This window comes from Octopus bimaculoides, chromosome 11 (assembly GCF_046866305.1).
Source record: "Octopus bimaculoides isolate indiv1 chromosome 11, ASM4686630v1, whole genome shotgun sequence".
Classification (NCBI taxonomy): domain Eukaryota; kingdom Metazoa; phylum Mollusca; class Cephalopoda; order Octopoda; family Octopodidae; genus Octopus; species Octopus bimaculoides.
The window spans coordinates 45,617,636-45,640,135 of NC_142938.1; the positions used below are offsets into that span (position 1 = coordinate 45,617,636).

A 22,500-nucleotide genomic window follows, 5' to 3' on the forward strand; every position below is an offset into this window, starting at 1 on the left:
CATATATATATATATATATATATATATATATATATATATATATATATATATATGTATATTTTTATGTATATATATATATATATATATATATATGTATATTTTTATGTATATATATATATGTATATTTTTATGTATGTATATATATATATATATTTTTATGTATGTATATATATATATATATATACACATCTATACATATATGTGTGTATATATATATATATATATATATATATATATACACACATACATATATATACATATATATACACATATATGCGCATATATACACATATGTCCACATATATACATATATATATGTACACATAAATACATAAATATACATATATATACACATACACACATATACATATACACATATATATATATATACACACACACACACACATATATATATATATACACACACATACACATATATATACATATACATATATATACATATATACACACACATACATACATATACATAAACATACATACATATATATACATATAAACATACATACATATATATACATATAAACATACATAGATATATATACATATAAACATACATACATATATGTACATATATACGTACATATATATACATATAGTGATATATGCACATATATATATACATATAGTGATATATGCACATATATATATACATATAGTGATATATGCACATATATATATACAGATATATATACACACATATAGGCATAACTACAGATTCCTGCCCCACCCCCGACTTTGGTTGATCATAACTTTCAGAAAAATGGATTTTTTTAAAGAAATTTTCAATGAGTATGTGTTATATCATGTAGATTACGAATATAGAAAACTTTTGAGGGAAAATTTTTTAGGAGGTGGTGCAGTGTGAAATTTCGGAAAATTCACCGGCGTCCACTTTAATTCGTCTTAATTTTAAAGAGAATAGAGATTTTTTAATGAAATTTTCTACGAATATACCTCGGACTGTGTAGATTTCGAGATCATAGGAACTTTGGCGGAAAACAATTGGGGGTTACTTTTCAAGAGCGTTCCCCAATCGAGGCTGTTTCGAACAAGTCGTCCATATTTGTTTCATTTTCTCCGTTTTGTGCATCCATATATTTCTAGTGCTCTGACTCACACACACACACATATATATATCATCATCATCATCATCATCGTTTAACGTCCGCTTTCCATGCTAGCATGGGTTGGACGATTTGACTGAGGACTGGTGAAACCGGATGGCAACACCAGGCTCCAGTCTGATTTGGCAGAGTTTCTACAGCTGGATGCCCTTCCTAACGCCAACCACTCAGAGAGTGTAGTGGGTGCTTTTACGTGTCACCCGCACGAAAACGGCCACGCTCGAAATGGTGTCTTTTATGTGCCACCCGCACAAGCCAGTCCAGGGGCACTGGCAACGATCTCACTCGAAAATCCTACAGGAGCCAGTCAGGCGGTACTGGCAACGGCCACGCTCAAAATGGTGCATCTCATGTGCCACCCGCACAAGAACCAGTCCAGGGGCACTGGCAACGATCTTACTTGGCTTGCCGGGTCTTCTCACGCACAGCCCATTTCCAAAGGTCTCGGTCCGTAGTCATCGCCTCGGTGAGGCCCAATGTACGAAGGTCTTGCCTCACCACCTCAGCCCAGGTCTTCCTGGGCCTACCTCTTCCACGGGTTCCCTCAACTGTTAGGGTGTGGCACTTTTTCACGCAGCTATCCTCCTCCATTCTCACCACATGTCCATACCAGCGCAATCGTCTCTCTTGCACGCCACAACTGATGCTTCTAATGTTCAGCTTTTCTCTCAAGATACTTACACTCTGACGGGTATTCACATTGACATTACACATCCAACGGAGCATACTGGCTTCATTCCTTGCGAGCTTACGTATGTCCTCAATATATATATATATGTAATTAAAAAAGTTCGAACAGGGAATTATTCTAATCAATGTCTCTCTGTTAGAAACTTTTAGACCTTTAGCTAGTATTTTTTGCACAACGAGTTTTCCGGTAACAGCTTCATTGCCTGCTGCTCAAGTGGAAATCTACGGATGCACAAACGCACAAAACGGAGAAAATGAAACACATATGGACAACTTGTTCCGAACCCCACCCCCCACCCCGAGTGGGGAACGGTCCTCAAAAATAACCCCCAATTGTTTTCCCCCAAAACTCCTATGATCTCGGAATCTACATAGTCCAAGGTATATGTGTAGAAAATTTCATTAAAAATATCTATTTTCTTGAAAGTTAAGACGAATTGAAGTGGACGCCGGTGAATTTTCCGAAATTTCCCACCCACCCCTCCTAAAACATTTCCCCAAAAAAGTTTTATATATTCGTAATCTACATGATATAACACATATTCATAGAAAATTTCATTAAAAAATATCCATTTTTCTGAAAGTTATGATCATCCAAAGTCGGGGGCAGGAATCTGTAGTTATGCCGATATATATATATATATATATATATATATATATATATATATACATACACACACACACACACACACACACACACACATATATATATATATATATATATATATATATATATATATATATATATATATATATATATATATATATTACAATCATTTATTTTATACGTTGAGTTCGGTATGAGAGTCAGGGTCACGAATATACATCACACCCTACCCCCAACTCTAGAATTGCCTATTGTTTTTATACTTTTGTATAATTTAGCTACACACGTACTAATATAAAATATGGCGATGAATTCTCGGCAAACCTGTTTTGACTCTCAGCCGGAATCAATTCCCATACATATTGCATAGCGACTTATGTAAGAAAAATTACTTTTTATTGCTCGAAAAGTATGCTGTTTTAGCCGCAGGTCAGGCATGATCGGGAAGACTTGTAGTTAAAAGCACTCCGGACACGACCCTCGTCACTGTTTTTTTCATATACATAACCTATATATATCTGAGAATACATTATCCACTATGCTCTTACATTAAGATAATAGTGTGTGATTTGAGGAAGATTTGACTATCCTTAGCATGTCAATTGGTTATGTAGAGAAGCTCGCTCGCATCAGACTTTCAGAAAAATATGTGAAAGGAATAGTCACACTTGAGGCTTCATTATTTTTCTTCGGCCATGTACTAGTGTTGATTTAGTCGAGCAATTCCTACTTCCAAGTTGCAAGCTTAAATTACAAAGTTATTACTAAAGTGGTAAGCTAGCTGAAACGTTAATATCGGGAAAATGCCATGCGGTATTTGTTCTAGTTTTTTTTTTTTTTTTTTTTTTTTTTTAATGTTCCGTGTTCAAATCCTTCTTGAATCAACTTTCTTCCTTTCGAATGATAAAATGAAGTACTAGTCATGTACTGAGATCAATGATATTGACTAACGCCCTCCTCTCAAAACTGCTGGTTTTGTACCTATATTAGAAACAATTATTATCAAGATCGGCACAATAGTCACACTTGAGGCTTCATTATTTTTCTTCGGCCATGTACTAGTGTTGATTTAGTCGAGCAATTCCTACTTCCAAGTTGACGGACAAAATGTCATTCAGTATAATTTAGGTACGGCCCTTTAGGTTTCGACTTTGTTCGACTTTACCTTTCATACTTCAGGGTCGATGATAAGTCCTAGTACAGGAATTGACCGAATTGATAAGTCATTCCCTTAAACTTTACTAGCCTTTTGCAAGAAAATATTGACCCACTTGTGTTTGGCAATGATTCTAGAAAAGCATGAACTCCTCAACAGTGCCGTTAAATTTGACCTTTCATGTGTACATAAAAGTATTATTACCGTAATGATTGTTTTGCGAAATCGTTATAAAAAGGAAAATTCGCCAAGCAGTTTTGCTTTATATGAACGTTATTAAAAGGGCGGAGATAAGCCTCTTAAAAGCTAAGTACGATACATATATAGAGCAATATTCAAGTCACAATAAAATGTAATAGTTGCAAATAAATCAATTCGTGCACTGAACCTAGTTTTCTTTCGTATAATAATAATAATAATAATAATAATAAAAATCAGAGATGTCTATCGCATATGAACCAGAGAAAGAAGTTTATATAAACTCAACTGGTCCGGTAACCAATCAGTACCTAATTTTTTTTTATATAGAAAGCATGAACGCCACACAACCCCAACTCTTTCTAACAGATGAAAGTTGCCGATCTATATATTTTATTGCTTTTGTCGAAAAAATCTCCCAAGCTTCTCCCCTAAGCAGAATAAAAACATTTTCATAAGAAATCTAGCACATAAAATGTATTTGTATAAACGAGAAACAGCATACGAGGCACACGAAATCAGCTCCGAGTAATCCCACTACATCGTTACTTGGCAAAAATGCCGATATAAGCAGTTACTGTAATAAAATGCTACAGCACTCGACACAAAACGACTTGACTGTAAACGGAGTAGGACTAAAACTGCAATGTGAGTACACACACACATCAACCAAGCGAGACACCAAAATGGCCATTCACATACAGCTGATTTTCTCTCCTTCCTCCTCTATTCGTTTCACAAAATCATTAACTCGCAACCTTAGCTAACCGCACAGACATACATCCACCATATACATCTTATCAAACTATAACATTAGTCAGAGAGAACGACATGAAAAATTACCAGTTTTCAGTTACCTAATACAGATAAATAAAGCTTTGTTCGTGAATTTCGGCGCTAAGACTTTTAAAGCGATATGAAATGAGAATGCACATGTGTATGATAATATACAACCAATTAGTTAATATTATATAATCTAATCAGAAGCGAGTAAAACAGTGACTGGTAAAGAGAGTAAGAGAGAGAGAAAAGAAAGAGAAGGGTACGGGAAGGGATAAATATATTTAGATAATATCTGTGTGTCTATTAGTGATATAGTTCGTAAGGCCAACCTAGATACAGAATGTAGTTTGAATTAGCAAAACGACTGCAACACTAAGCTCGCTCTCACTCACGATCGAAAGAAGAGAAAACATTGTAATTGTCACTCGAAAATTTCAAGAAAACTACGTTTAATTAAGGGTTAAGCAGACGGAAAAATTAATATGTGGAATATATGCCCGATACACATACGTATAAATATTTCGCACACTTGCAGCAAGCTCCTTCTTACTAGCAAGCATACGCATAACTGCACATCTGTTCTCATTCTTGGGAATAAGAACGCACACTCAAACATCCTCTAACTTCATTCAGTTTCTCGCTGTTTCCTCCATCTCTTCATATTTCGTTATACTCAACCTCTACCGCTCTTCATTTTCTCCTCACACTTTTTTCATCATCCTACGAGGGAGATGTATCGGAACGATAGCCGTAGTGTATTTAGATGTATGTTCTCCTTCTTGCGAGCATTTGTGCGTGTCATACACACACACACACAAACATACATATATATATATATATATATATATATATATATATATATATATATATATATATATATAGTTCAAAAAAACAATAACAAAAAAACAACAAAGTGAGGACGTGATATGGATAGTATTATTGGACGCTCAGGAAAGGAAAGAGAGAGTGTATGACGTTTCGGGCGTAGCCCTTCGTCGGAAAGATGGAAAGTTCGGAGAATGGAAGAACGGAGAAAGAGGAAAATGGTACCGATGCCCACGAGGTTATATATATATATACACATGCATATACATATATATATACATATATAGATATATATATATACATGCATATACATATACATACGTACATATATATATATATATATATATATATATACATACGTACATATATATATATATATATGTATATATATATATATATATATATACGTATACGTACATATATATATATATATATACATACGTACATATATATATACATATATATACATACACATACATATATATACGCATACATATATATATACATACATATATATATACATATATATATACATACATATATATATACATATATATATACATACATATATATATACATACATATATATATATATATATATATACATACATATATATACGCATACATATATATATACATACATATATATATACATACACATATATATATACATACATATATATATATACATACATATATATATACATACATATATATATACATACATATATATATACATACATATATATATACATACATATATATATACATACATATATATATACATACATATATATATACATACATATATATATACATACATATATATATACATACATATATATATACATACATATATATATACATACATATATATATACATACATATATATATACATACATATATATATACATACATATATATATATATATATATACATATATATATATATACATACATATATATACATACATATATATACATACATATATATACATACATATATATACATATACACACATATATACATATATGCATACATAAATATATATACATATACATACATACATATATATACACATATGTATATACACATATATATACATACATATATATATACACATATATATATATATACATACACATATATACATATACATGTCTAGACCCATGTGGGTAGTAAAGAAATAACACATATATACATACACATATACACACATATACATACACATATATAGATATACATACATGTATATATATATATATATATATATATATATATATATATAGATATATATATATACATATATACACATATATATACATATATATATACATACATATATACACATATATACATACATATACATACATATACATACATATATACACATATATAAACATATATACATACATATATACACATATATAAACATATATACATACATATATACACTGTGTGGTAAGTAGCTTGCTTACCAACCACATGGTTCCGGGTTCATTCCCACTGCGTGGCACCTTGGGCAAGTGTCTTCTACTATAGTCTCGGGCCGACCAAAGCCTTGTGAGTGGATTTGGTAGACGGAAACTGAAAGAAGCCCGTCGTATGTATGTATATATATATATGTATGTGTTTGTGTGTCTGTGTTTGTCCCCACACCATCGCTTGACAACAGTCGCTGGTGTGTTTACGTCCCCGTTACTTAGCGGTTCAGCACAAAGAGACCGATAGAATAAGTACTAGGTTTACAAAAAATAAGTTCTGGGGTCGATTTGCTCGACTAAAGGCGGTGCTCCAGCATGGCCGCAGTCAAATGACTGAAACTAGTAAAAGAGATATATACATACATATATACATATATATATATATACATATATATATATACTTACACATATATACATATATATACATACATATATACACATATATATATACATACATACACATATATATATATACATATATATACATACATATATACATATATATACACATATATATATATACATATATGTATACAAATATATGTACATATATATACATATATATATACATACACATATATATATATACATCATCATCATCATCATCGTTTAACGTCCGCTTTCCATGCTAGCATGGGTTGGACGATTTGACTGAGGACTGGTGAAACCGGATGGCAACACCAGGCTCCAGTCTGATTTGGCAGAGTTTCTACAGCTGGATGCCCTTCCTAACGCCATACATATATATACACATACACATATATATATATACATACATATATATACATACACATATATACATACATACACATATATATACATACATATATATACATACATACATATACATACATACCTACATTATATATACATATATATATACATACATATATATGCATACATATATATATACTTATATATACATATATGAACAGTTTGTGTTTTTAAACCGAATGTATTTTTTCTGATGTTATATTTATTCCTGAAGATGTGTAAAGAAATTTTGATTTATTAATTCTCTTAATGAATTCTTTATACTGAAATATATATTGAAGAAGATAAATATGTTCATTTGAATATATACGTTTTTGCGTCATAACTCTTTTATTATTATTTATATATATATATATATATATATATATATATATATATACACACATATATATATATATATATATAATTTAGAGAAAAGAACCGAAGTTCACAAACTCATCCATGAAAATCCAGTCGCATATAGAAAAATTTAATAAGTGACTACACTAAAAAGAACTATAATATAATACAAAGTAATAATCATAAAATAATAAAACGACATGTACTTCATAACCAAATTTTCAAATAGAAAATAAAATATAATCAAATTAATTAAATCGATTGAAAATCAATTCTATTCAAAAATATAGCTAATCTTCAGGTCAAAATACAACAATAATAATAAAATGAATGTATATATATCAACCAACAATAAATAACAAATGAATTTACATAAAAATACTTATTATATCAAGATAGAAAAATGTTAAACAATATTATTAAAAATAAATGTAATACTTATCTAATCGAAAATTATAAAGATATATATAAATATATATGTATGCATAAATATACATATATACATACATGTATATAAATATATGTAAATATGTATAAGTATAAATATATAATAAGAAATATGACAGTTTTAAAGTTTTGAATTAAGTTTTTAAAGCATCTTTCGCAGAAGTGTAGTCCCAAATAATAATATTTCATTCATATTTCTATTTCTATTCCTTTTATTTACGCAATATTTTTACTAGACTTCTTTTAAATAAACGATTTTAGTTTAAAATCTTCTAGCTTAAACTATTGTATCGTTTAGATATGTACTAATTCTATGTTTATTATTTTAACCTAAAACTTCATTCAAATTGTATTTTAAACGAAAAATTTGTTAAGTTGATTTTTGCATATAATATTCCTGTTAGCTTATATTATGATGGACGTAGGGCTGATTATGGAATGTTTATAATTTTGATATTTTTAATAATATTTTTCTATCTTAATATAAGTATTTTATATACATTCATTTGTTATTTATTATTGGTTGATATATACATTCTTCTATTATTATTATTATTGGTGTATTTTGACCTGAAGATTAGCTATATTTTTGAATAGAATTGATTTTCGATAGTTTTAATCGATTTTAATCGATTTAAATTTTCTTTCTATTTGAAAATTGGTTATGAAACACATGTAGTCGTTTTATTATTTTTATCTTATGATATTTACTTTGTATTATATTATACTTATTTATTGTGCTTTTACTTATTAATTTTTCTATATGTGACTGGATTTTCATTGATGAGTTCATGAACCTTGGTTCTTTTCCCTAAAACTATATATATATATATTTAATACTGTGAAACTTAATTGAGCTTTTACCTGTAATTTGAGATATTTATCCCTAATATTATTATTATATACATATGTGTGTGTGTGTGTGTACATATAATACAAAAAAGGTGGATTTTTTTGTATGATTGTGTATAGAGGAATATATTATTTTGCTTAAAAGAGTTCCAACACTGTCTGTTTTTTATGTTTTATTTATATTCCTGCAGAACTAATGTGGGGTATAGAATATGGAATATACAATATATAATATGATATACAATATACAATATAAAATAAAATAAAATAAAAATGGATGGCACCATGAAAGAAAGTATTGAATGTAGATGAAATATTGAGTGTTCAATATAAAGGATCAAATATATAAATATATAAATATAAATATACATACACATACCATATTTTAACGTATATAACATGTCAAAGATTAGATTAAAGAAATATGAAAGATTCTTATACATGGATAGTATTATAATGCCTTACAAAAGCTTTTTTTCTAAATTTTAAGCTCCAATAATGAGGGGGTTATTTATACACAAGGGTTTCTTATACACATTAAAATATGGTATGTATGTGTATGTATATATATATATATATATATATATACTCACACACACATACACAAGCATATACATATATATATAAAGTTACGCTTTTAAGTTTTAGTCTAGAATTGCATATATATATATATATATATATAAGACTGATATTTGATGAAACTGAAAATGAAACTGAATCTAGTCTCACCTCCCTTCCTGTTGGCATATGCTTGGCAAGCTTTACTTTAGCAAAGTTTCCCTTGCCAATAGTTTTCATCAGGCGGTACTTGCCAATGTGTGGAGGAAGCTCATCCGAAGTTCGACTTCTGGAGGATATCCGAGGGTTGGCGTTGTCATCGGTACTCTGTTTGGAAATGAGTAAAGAAGTATTATTAGAAAAAGTGACACAAATAATAACAACAAATACATAAACATCTATATAGCAAAATAAAAACGGAAAGAACAAATGAAGATTTGACCGAATGACAATGATGATTTTTCTAATTTCATTAAAAGTCGAGACGTCATTAAGTTCCCCACCCCCACAGTAAGGATGTCTACAAAGATCAGACTATCCTTTACCTTGCAAGTAAATTAACTCAAGAAATCTATTCTTAATATTTTCAAATTATCTCCCCTTCTTCTTGAAAGTCGCTGACAAAATGGCATTAGGTTTTTGTTTTCTTCCTTCTAATGAGATGGAAATTACAAGAAAAAAATATAATTGTACACTGCATTCATACACTTCAACATATGAAAGAATGTGTGTGTGTGTGCGTGTGTGTATGCATGTATTGTATGTAATACATATGCAAGCATTTTTGGTAGGTTTTTATACTGAGAATAACTTCATCATACCAGATTCAGTTTTTAAACAGCATAGCCCTTCTTTCTCCTAAGTCGTGTAAAAGAAAATCAAAAAATAACACACACACACTACTCTTTTAGGTATGCTCTATTTTTCAGGCACATGAATGTTAAAACATGCAAATTTTCACACACACACTTTTCCATACTCTTAATCACACAGTAGATGCTCTCACATTTCACACATACATAATTTCCACTCAAGGATATACTGAATGGTACATGTACTTTCCTTCACTCAAAAATTAATCATGGCAATACACATCATGATTATCATAATGCAGTATTTCAAAAGCTAGTATTTTTGAAGACAAGGACAAAGTTAAGAAACATCACATTCAGATATATATATATATATATATATATATATATATATATATATATACATACATACATATGCACACACACACACATGGTAGTTGTCTACTCCTTATGCAGAGTTTGATCACCTCTTGTACCTACACCTTAGATCCATCATCGCATCTGATATGTCTTTTTAAACCAGACAATGTACAGAAAAGACACCCACATAGATTGCAAATCCGATTTGGACCACCAAGAGGTGCAGTTGAGTTCTGATCTTTGTTGATCTTAAAATTTCTTTTGAGGCCTCCATTAGATTTGCAGAACTTATGGCATACACGGCATTGAAAGACGAGCACAGATATATAGGCATAGTTGGTGGAGGTTTGTTTTTCATGGGCTCGCAAATGAGATTTGCATACATATATATATATATATATATATATATATATACAGAGAGAGAGAGAGAGAGAGAGAGAGAGAGAGAGAGAGAGAGAGAGAGAGACAGATTTGTGTTTTATATATCATCATCATCATCATCATCGTTTAACGTCCGCTTTCCATGCTAGCATGGGTTGGACGATTTGACTGAGGACTGGTGAAACCGGATGGCAACACCAGGCTCCAATCTATATATATATATATATATATATATATATGAGATGCACTCAAAACATATCCAACTTTATTTTTTCCCACCAAAACTTATGCCACTTGGGCAAAATCCTGTGCATGTGTAAAAATTTACATGCTGGTAAACGATGTCAGTCCATGGTGTATATCAGTCCCAGTAGACATGTAGTGTATGCTTGTTGAATTTTTCTTTTCAACAAATGAATCAAGCAGAAATACTGTATCAAGTTTTGCCAAAATCTTAGTGACACTCAAGCTCAAACAATGCAGAAGATTCAGCAGGCCTTTAATAATGATGCCATGGGTAAAACTCAGTTCAAGGCGTAGTACAACAGCTTCAAATACAGCCACACTTCAGTGGAAGCAGGCCATCTACAAGCCAATTGAAGTTTGGCAAATAGTTATGGAAGACCATTGTGTAACAATCCAGAAAATTGCTCATGGAGAGGTAATAAATATAAAATCAGTACATTCCATTTTAGTGAAGGATTTGTGCATACAGAGAGTGCCAGAAAAATTTGTCCCCAAGGTACTGGTGGAGCAGCAGAAGCAACTCAGCACGTGTTGGACTGAGCAAGCCATGACCCAGACATCATGAAGACCATCATCACTGGTGATAACATGGGTTTGTGATCTCTGCTCAATGCATTTGGTCATCTTGCATGAAATTGAAAATCCAACAAAAGCACACCACACACCTACACTCTAGGCATAACAGCCAGGAACTGATGCAGTCAGCCAGGCCAAAATGTTCATGCATGGAAGAGTGGTACCACCTCTCACCCAAAAGACTTTGCCTGTGTGATATTAGTTTTGATGGGAAAAAATAGTGTTGGATACTTTTTGAGCATGACTACATGTGTGTCTCTGTCCCCCATCACCTCCTTGACAATTGGTGTTGGTGTGTTTATGCCCCTGTAACTTAGCAGCTTGGCAAGAGACCAATAGAATGAATACTAGGCTTAAAAAAAATAATAAGTACTGGGGTTGATTCATTCGAACTAAAATTATTCAAGGCAGTGCTCCAGCATGGCTGCAGTCTAATGGCTAAAATAAGTAAAAGATAAAGAAAAAATAGTGCATACATACACACACACACACACACACACATATATATATATAGATAGATACAGATATACATATATTATGTCTGTATACTATTTAGTGAATATAATGCACCTCTAATTCTCTTTTGATTGCATCACTCCTGTCCATCTTGTCCCAAAATGCTTAACTAAATCAGCTTCCCATTGTTGTGGAGGCCTTTACAGATCTCTTGGATTGCACTCAGCAACTGTACAAGTCTACCAGTTGTCTGAGAACCTTGCAAATTGAAAGTGTGTTAGTAGCTTGTCATTAATGTTCACACCACTTGTTCAGTCAATGTCACTGATGATCATTTCTAGACAAGCAGTGAGGAGCTCAGGAGAGATGGTATCTCCTTTTTGAAGTCCTTTCCAACAATTAGAACTTTTACTGGTGCATCCAGAACTTGCATCTCTGAACATTTTGATAGATTGCACCGTGACACCTTGCATTTCCAGAGATTTCAGTTCTGCATTCATCCTGAAGCTATTGAAGGCCTTTTCTTACATTTTACACTTCACAAATCTTTGTGGCTGATTAACAGAATATTGAACAGTTGTGGACTCTTGAAACCCAAGCAGTTACAGTACTGAGTCCTTATTTGAGACAGAGAAGACAGGATCATTGCAATCCAGTTTGGTGGTTGGTATAGCTTTCAATTCTAAAGCTGGAAGTTAGACTTCCCAGGAGCTTCTATAAGTACATCACTGCATATCTTTCACGGAATACTTGAAACTTCTCAGCACTGAACTGCATGTTATTTACATAGGGCCCATTTTTATATTGCATGCAGGTCATTTTGCAGCTTTAGTATCTCATCAGGGTCCTTGATCACCTGTGATACTTTTGTATCATTAGCACAGCTGGTAAAAGTAGCTAACTTTATGACCAACAACATGTCTGAAAGAACTGCCACATATAGTAGTGGTCCCAGTACAGTTCCTTAAGAGCCTCCACTGCAAATTGATGCCTCCCCAGTGAGAGCATCAATAGCTGCAACTGTCAGACTTCTGCCTTAAAGTCACACAGTTACTCTCCCATTTGAGTGTTGAGCTGCCAGTTCAGTATCCAGTCATAATGTTGTAATAGCTATGTGAAGCAGCTCCTCTCTGGATGGAAGTTATGTTGTGTGTTTGTGAGCAAGTTATTTTCTTCCAGGAACATGATCAGCCTCCCTCTGACAATGTGTTCCATGACCTTGATAACATGAAGTCAGAGATATAGACCTGTAATTTTTAGCATCTGTTCTGCTTCCTCCTTTATATGAGAAGTTTACCACATGCAAGGAAACTCTGAAAAAGTATCTGCAGTGGTTTTATGAGAGCTTTCTTGCATGTCTTTGACAGAACACTCAGAAATCCATCTGGACCAGTTTGAGGTCATCTCATCAATGGCTGATATTTCATCTTTCTTTTTTCTTCTTCTTCTAGTCAGGTGTCGCACTATGCGATGCTGTGGTCATCACGATGTCTTGCCACCTCCTCCTGTCCTCTACCCCATGGACAGCTGAGAATAAAGACAATCCTGTGGCTGCAATGACTTTCAGCCAAGATTTCTTTTTTATGTCGATGTAACTCATGGCTGCCTCTTTCCTATGTAGCTCAGCAGAGTTGAAAATCTCATCAGGTTTGCTTATTTGCATTTTTCCCAGTGGAGAGGTCAAGATACTTTGGAATTGTTTACTTAGCACTTCACTAACGCTCCTGAAATCTGCAGTTAGCAAGCCATCTTCTTCAAGTGCAAGGAGGCAGATTCTTTCACAAATTTGTAGAAGGCTTTGGAATTCATTTTTATACTTTTCACTGCCCTTGTTACTCTTTCTACCTTTTCCTTTTTATAAGAGATTTGTGTTTATTTCCAATCTCTAAAAGTACCTCCTTGAGGAGGGATTTCTCGCTGTCATTTAGTTGTTTATTTAAGTGATCAGAAATATTTATTCTCCATCTCATAAGGACTCTCTTGTCTCGAGAATGATGTTTTTGTATGCAGTTGCTCTCTTCTGAGACAAATTTAATGCCTATGGCTTACATTATTGACATGAATTAAGTTTCATATCAATATCTTGCAAAAGGAGACTTTAAGCCAATTTTGCTAGAGTATCTGTTTTTCAATTGACCTTCAGTCAGCCTTGTAGAAGTTCAAACTGAATAGGATTTGGGTGCCATCTGTATGAAATACATCATTAATTAGTATGGGGCCATACACTGTCAGTTTTATCTTGTAGTCTGAGAAGATTATCAGTGATAACTTCACATTGTGGATAAGTTCTACTTTGTTGGTGAAACAAGTCTAATATGTTATCATTTCTGGTTGGGGAGATTATGGTTTGCTCCATGAACAGCATTTTCATAAGATCAAGCAGAAATTCTGCTTGATTGCGCTCTTTGCAGGACATTCCAGAGATTATTCACCTTCTGGCCTTCTGATGTTGGGAAAGTTGAAGTCACCCATCAGAAGTACATTAACACATTGATCTAGTTTTGTTAGTACTTCTTTTATCATTATAAGGCTTTACCCAAATCTACCTTTATGATTTGAGACACTAGGTGGGCAATATATTATGCATATTACCACATCAAGTTGCTTTAAATGCACTATTAGTGTCACAGAGTTTGAATGTCACAACAGGATTAGTGGTGTGACATCTTCACAGATATACAAAGCAACTCTACTGTGACTTCTTTCTCTTCTGTCTGCACAGAATACAGCATACATTGGTATGTGTATCTCTGCATCATTTACATCTGCAGACAGATGTATTTCGGTTAAGTACAATGCATATTGCTTGTCTACATGCAGAAAGATCCCTCACATAAGCAATTTTGTGCTTGCTATAGCTGTTTTTAGTGGTCTTCACTGCAGGCTGTATTGGGATATGAGTCCCACTGGGCATGTTTTTACCTTATCTGTTGGTTAAGTAAAGAGTTCTTTTTGCTATGGGTTCCATTTGACCTGAACTTCCAATGTGCAAAACAGCAGTTTGTCTACATCTCTCCTTGCCAGCACACACCTTTTAGAAGAAATTTACAAATGGTACGTGCTGTTGCCTTCCTTATTGGGCATTCCACACGAGGTTTCAACATTGGAACCGTTCTCTGTGTCAGGTCTTCACTTGAGGATTCACCATTTTTAAAAATGGTATCCAGTTTCTCTAAGTCTGGCCAGACGAATGCATAGGAGCAGATAAATTCACTTTCTGCTCTATTTGCACCACGGATCTGATAAATTCCCTGATTTTCAGGGCCACAGCAATAAGGTTACTGGGTGGATCAGTCTCAGCTATCACCACCAAAGCTCTCAGAAACAGTTCTCAAAACATGGCAGCACATGGTTCCTTGCATAGTGAGAGCAAGCAGTGACCTTCATGAAGCAGTGTGCCAAGTGACATCAGTGGGTTACTACACAAGTTGTGAAATTTGTGATCACATGTATGCTGTAGTCTGTGATTTTGTAATGTACAGGATTAAACTTGGGAAGTCTGATACAGAGACATTGAGCATGCTTTGGCAAGCTTATGCCAATGAGGCAATGAATCGTACACAATGTTTCTAGTGGCATGAGCACTTCAAAAGCAGAATAACATCAATGGAAGCGGATGAATAATCTGAAAGAACTGCCACAAGCATCATCCCAAGAAATGTGGAGAAAATTCATCAGTTTGTGCATGAGGATTGTAAGAGGATATTCAACGACACTGCTGATGTTGTTGGTCTGTCATATGGGTCCATGCAGGCAATCCTAATATCTGTATTAAACATGCCACATGTCTCTGCCAAGTTTGCCCCTCGCCTGTTGAGCCATAAGCAGAAAGAACATCATGACAAAGTCTGTCAAGATCTCCATCAGTGTGCCTCGGATTCCCCATCCTTTATATTGAGGATCATCACCGGTGACAAGAGTTGGGTATACGGGTACAACATTGAGATGAAGCAGCAGTCGTGTGTGTGTGTGTGTGTGTATGAATGCATGAATATACATGTGTATATATGTATATGTGTGTATGTGTATGTATATACATATATTTATATATGGATACATACAGATCAGAAAAGAAATGGAGCAACAATTAACAATTAGAAGTTTGCTCCAATTCTTTTTCTGCCTTTTCAAAAAGACTAACATACTGTACCTATTGTTAACTGTTTCTTTTGTGTACTAATCCTCCCAACCACTTCGACTCTCTGAAGAAGCCTTGAGGCACATTCATCATCCAAACTTTATCTGCCCATCCCTGCAGAACAGTGAGGAGATGGAGATGGCATGGAGGATTTCATTGCCACTCGGCAGAAACGACCATAAGGAACTAGAATCTACTGACAATCTGATCTTTTGTAATATTGGTACATGTGTATGTAACACAGCTATTACATGTATATGTATTCTTCTAATATTTTCTAATACTTTTGAATAAATAGACATATTAGAATGTCTGCCGGCTGATGTATGTCGTTTTTGCATGCTCTCCATTTCTTATTTCACCTCTTTGAAAGTCCGATACACCTTTCATTTTAATGAATTTTAATTACATTTTTCTCATGATATCAGAAAAAAAAACAGCAATTTTATCAGAACATATTAAGCAACACTACTGATAAATCAAATAACATAAAAATATACAAGTTTTTGACTATTTTACAAATATTTCAAAATTATGATACTATAATGCTAGGTGTTTCCATTATTTTCTCCAAACCCTATATTTACATATGTATAATACATCTGTATATATACATGCACATATATACATACCTACATATACATACATATCTGCAAAAGAAAAGCCGTTGGAAAACAGTTTATAGCAAAGACTCCATTTAAGATTATCTGAAGAAGGAATTGTATTCCGAAATATCATCGGACTATACATAACTAAATTACAACAGGTATATAGTCCAATTTTTGTATTATAATGCATTGTTGTACCATTCAAAACTTTTTATTCTTTACAAACAATACACAATGCTTCAAGCAAACAACAATACTCTCACACATATATATATATACATCTAAATACATTCAGATGTATGTATATATTTATATATATATACACATGTGTATGCATATATATAAACATATATTTGTACATAGATATATATACACATATATATACATATAAATATATATATATATACATTCATACATATACCTATATATATATATATATATATATATACACACACACACACATATATATATATAGATACATATACATTCACACATACATTTTTTTCTTCTTCTATAGTTTCAGCTCAGAGCTGTGGCCATGCTGATGCACCGCCGTTTTGCTACACTGTTATTACGGAGAGCCTCCTCCAATATTTGGCGCTTGGTGAAGAATGGAGTTTGATGTAGCTACCCTCATTTGCACCTCTTGCCGTGAGGTAGGTTCATCTGGAACTCTCGACAGGAAGAGGTCCAGCTTTGATTTAAAAACTCCTACATCTACTTTGTGCAGGGTCCTCTGGCTCTTTGGGAGAATATTAAAAAGCTGTGAGCCCCTGAAACCCAAACAGTTGCAGTAACTGGTCCTGAAGCACGATGGCATTGCTGGGATCTTTGGCACTATGCAGTGTCGTCCCATTCTGGCATTGGTGTAGCTTTCAATGCCAAAATTTAGCACAATTCCTTCCAGATGTATATTACAGCATACCTCTCCCGCCTTCTCTCCAGGGAGTAGAGTCTTCGCTGTTTCAGCCTTTCCCAGTAGCTGAGCAGTTGCAAAGAGACAATCTTCTTTGTGAATCTTCTCTGGATTGCTTCAAGGTCCGCTGTTAATTTCACACTGGTGGGTGAACATAGCTGTGAGCAATAATCCAGGCGGCTGACGATGGATGTCCTCCAGAGGACCATCATGGTTTCCTTATCTCTCGTTCTGAATGTTCTCAGGATCCATCCAGCCAGTCGTCTACACTTTGTCGCTATCCTGGTAATGTGCATTTGGAAAGAGGTAGCATCACTCATGTCGATACCCAGGTCCCTCACTGATTTAGGCTCTGGGATTGAAATTCCTTGCGAACCAGCGTACTCTGTAAGTTTCATATTCAGTTTTGGACATTGGTAGCGCAGAGCTTGGAATTTTTCAGCATTAAACTGCATATTATTATCCTCAGCCCATCTGTATATTGAGTCCAACTCCGGCTGCAGATGTGCAACATCACTGAGGTTCTGTATTTTCTGCGAGACTTTTGTATCGTCTGTGTAGCTTGCAAGGGTGGCTATCCGGGCACTTGAGGGCATATCTGAGAGGGCCACTATAAAAAGCACTGGTCCCAAGACAGTGCCCTGTGGAACACCGCTCACTATTTTTGTTTTCATAGAGGTGGCTCTGTTAGCCACTACTGCCTGACCTCTATCTTTCAGAAAGTCATGTAACCACTCTCCAAGTTTTCCAGCTATGCCAAGATCACACAGTTTGTGGCATATCATACCATGATCCACTTTGTCAAAAACTTTTGCAAAATCAAGGTATATTATGTCCACATTTGAGTTGTTGATTAACTGCCTCAACACCCAGTCATAATGTTGTAAGAGCTGGGTCAGGCAGCTCCTACCTGGTCGAAAGCCATGCTGGGTATCACTCAGCAAGTTATTTTCTTCAAGGAATGCAATTAGCTCTCCTCTGACTATCCGTTCCATGATTTTGCTGATGTGTGAAGTCAGAGAGATAGGCCTATAGTTTTTGGCTTCTGCTCTGCTTCCCGTTTTATGGGTTGAGCATATTATTCCCTCCTTCAGCTTGCTTGGCAGTCTGCCATTTGCAAAAAAGCTCTGGAAGGGTTTTGCCAGGGCATGCTTACACGGTTTGAGGCGGATTGCTGGGAAACCATCAGGACCAGCATATATATACACATCATCATCATCATCATCATCATCGTTTAACATCTGCTTTCCATGCTAGCATGGGTTGGACGATTTGACTGAGGACTGGTGAAACCGGATGGCAACACCAGGCTCCAATCTAATTTTGGCAGAGTTTCTACAGTTGGATGCCCTTCCTAACGCCAACCACTCAGAGAGTGTAGTAGGTGCTTTTACGTGTCACCTGCACGAAGGCCAGTCAGGCTATACTGGCAACGGCCACGCTCGAAATGGTGTCTTTTATGTGCCACCCGCACAAGCCAGTCCAGGGGCACTGGCAACGATCTCGCTCGAAAATCCTACGGAAGCCAGTCAGGCGGTACTGGCAATGGCCACGCTCAAAATGGTGCATCTTATGTGCCACCCGCACAAGAGCCAGTCCAGGGGCACTGGCAACGATCTTACTTGGCTTGCCAGGTCTTCTCACGCACAGCACATTTCCAAAGGTCTCGGTCAGTAGTCATCGACTCGGTGAGGCCCAATATACGAAGGTCTTGCCTCACCACCTCAGCCCAGGTCTTCCTGAGCCTACCTCTTCCACGGGTTCCCTCAACTGTTAGGGTGTGGCACTTTTTCAGGCAGCTATCCTCATCCATTCTCACCACATGTCCATACCAGCGCAATCGTCTCTCTTGCACACCACAACTGATGCTTCTAATGTTCAGCTTTTCTCTCAAGATACTTACACTCTGACGGGTATTCACATTGACATTACACATCCAACGGAGCATACTGGCTTCATTCCTTGCGAGCTTACGTATGTCCTCAGCAGTTACAGCCCATGTTTCACTGCCATGTAGCATGGTTGTTCGTACGCATGCGTCATACAGTCTGCCTTTTGCTCTGAGTGAGAGTCCCTTTGTCGCCAGCAGGGGTAAGAGCTCTCTAAACTTTGCCCAGGCTATTCTTATTCTAGCAGCTACACTTTCAGTGCACCCACCCCCACTACTAACCTGGTCGCCCAGATAGCGGAAGCTATCGACTACCTCTAGTTTTTCACCCTGGAATGAGATAGAAGTTGTTTCCTGTTTGTTTGCAGTCTTTATTGCACCTGAACATCTGCCACAAACAAAAACTAACTTGCTAGTTAACCTGCCTTTGATGTTGCTGCACCTCTTATGTGTCCATAGCTTGCACCGGGTACATCTTAGAGAGTTACTACCTACTCCTTTTCTACATACTGAGCAGGGCTATCTACCTGAAGGGGTTTGTGTTTTATCTACCTTCCTACTTATTAGGATTTTGGTTTTAGCTAGGTTGACTCTAAGGCCCTTCAATTCTAGACCTTGCTTCCACACCTGAAACTTCTCCTCTAGTTCTGATAGTGACTCCGCAATTAGGGCAAGGTCATCAGCATAGAGGAGCTCCCAGGGGCAACCTGTCTTGAACTCCTCTGTGATTGCCTGGAGGACTATGGTAAATAATAGGGGGCTGAGGACGGAACCTTGGTGGACCCCTACCTCTACCCGGAATTCATTGCTGTACTCATTTCCAACCCTCACCTTACTGGCAGCATCTCTGTACATGGCTCGCACAGCTCTCACTAACCATTCTTCTATCCCAAGTTTCCTCATTGACCACCAGATAAGGGATCGGGGGACCCTGTCAAAGGCTTTCTCCATGTCAACGAAAGCCAGGTACAGAGGTTTATCCTTAGCTAGGTATTTCTCCTGCAACTGTCTCACTAGAAATAAGGCATCAGTAGTGCTTTTACCTGGCACGAACCCAAACTGCATCTCATCTAAATTGATTCGCTCCCTAATTAGTTGGGCTATGACCCTCTCTGTAACTTTCATAACCTGATCTAACAGCTTGATGCCTCTGTAATTATTTGTATCTAAAGCGTCCCCTTTACCTTTGTAGCAGTTGACTATGATGCTGCTACACCAGTCATTGGGTATGACTCCTTCGTGTATCACCTGGTTCGTAATACGGGTGACTAGGCTATAGCCAACACTGCCAGATATTTTGAGCATCTCTGCAGTGATTCCTGATGGGCCGGGGGCTTTCCCGGTCTTCATACTCTTAATTGCTTTATCTACCCTGGTACTATCAACTCGGATAGCTGGTCCCTCTATTGGGTCGACATACGGCAGGCTCTCTTTCTCCCATTCATTCTCTTTATTAAGCAATCTATCGTAGTGGCATCTCCAGACCTCTTTCTTTGCATCCTCATTTAATGCAAGCGTACCATCATCCATGCGAACACATTTCTCTCCTACAACATCACTATTCTCTCTCCTACACTGTCTTGCAACACGAAATACCTCGAGTCTTCGGTCCTCACGGCGCAGAACATTGGCAAATCTTTCCTTATCTGCTTCCCCTCTGGCTAAATAAACCTGTCGCCTAGCCTCCCTTCTGGCACATTGGTACAATTCCCTGCTACCACCGTTCTTCCAGTCCTTCCAAGCCTGTTTCTTTTGTCTAATAGCCCTGTCTACCTCCTTGTTCCACCACCACGTTACTCTGGGTCGGGAGGGGACATTACACCACCCACAAATCTGGTCGGTGGCTTTCAACAGGTTGTCCCGCAGAAATCTCCAATTGTCTTCCACGTTGTATGATGCTATATCCCCTTCTATTTCGTTAAATGCTTCAAGTAACTTGTCTCTAAGTCTCTGTCCGTTTGCAGGGTCTTTAAGCTTCCACACCCTTCTTCTCCAAGCCTGTCTAATTCTGGGCACCCATTTTGCCTTGATCCCAAAGTCGCTAACTACTAATCTATGTTGTGGGGTACATTCTTCGCCAGGGTAGGTTTTGGCATTTATAAGCCGCCCTCTTTCCCTATTTCTGGCGAGGATGTAGTCGATTTGGCTAGAGTGTCTGCCGGAGCGGTAGGTGACTAGGTGACTGGCAGGTTTCCTGAAGTTGGTATTGCAGACCATAAGATTGGTTGCATCACAGAACTCCAGCAGTCTGGTTCCCTC

General features: G+C 35.6%; 1 protein-coding gene across 1 annotated transcript in view; it reads right to left on the bottom strand.

Moving 5' to 3' along the window:
- Positions 1 to 14,354, bottom strand: part of LOC106869493 (serine/threonine-protein kinase MARK2) — a 94,518-nt gene extending 80,164 nt beyond the window's left edge. The window contains exons 1-2 of the mRNA XM_089360615.1: positions 14,208 to 14,354; positions 10,032 to 10,187 (exon numbers count right to left, since the gene is read on the bottom strand). Of these exons, the coding sequence (XP_089216741.1) occupies positions 10,032 to 10,187; positions 14,208 to 14,354 (303 nt within the window). The remainder of the gene's footprint in view (positions 1 to 10,031; positions 10,188 to 14,207) is intronic.
- Positions 14,355 to 22,500: the final 8,146 nt, after the last annotated feature.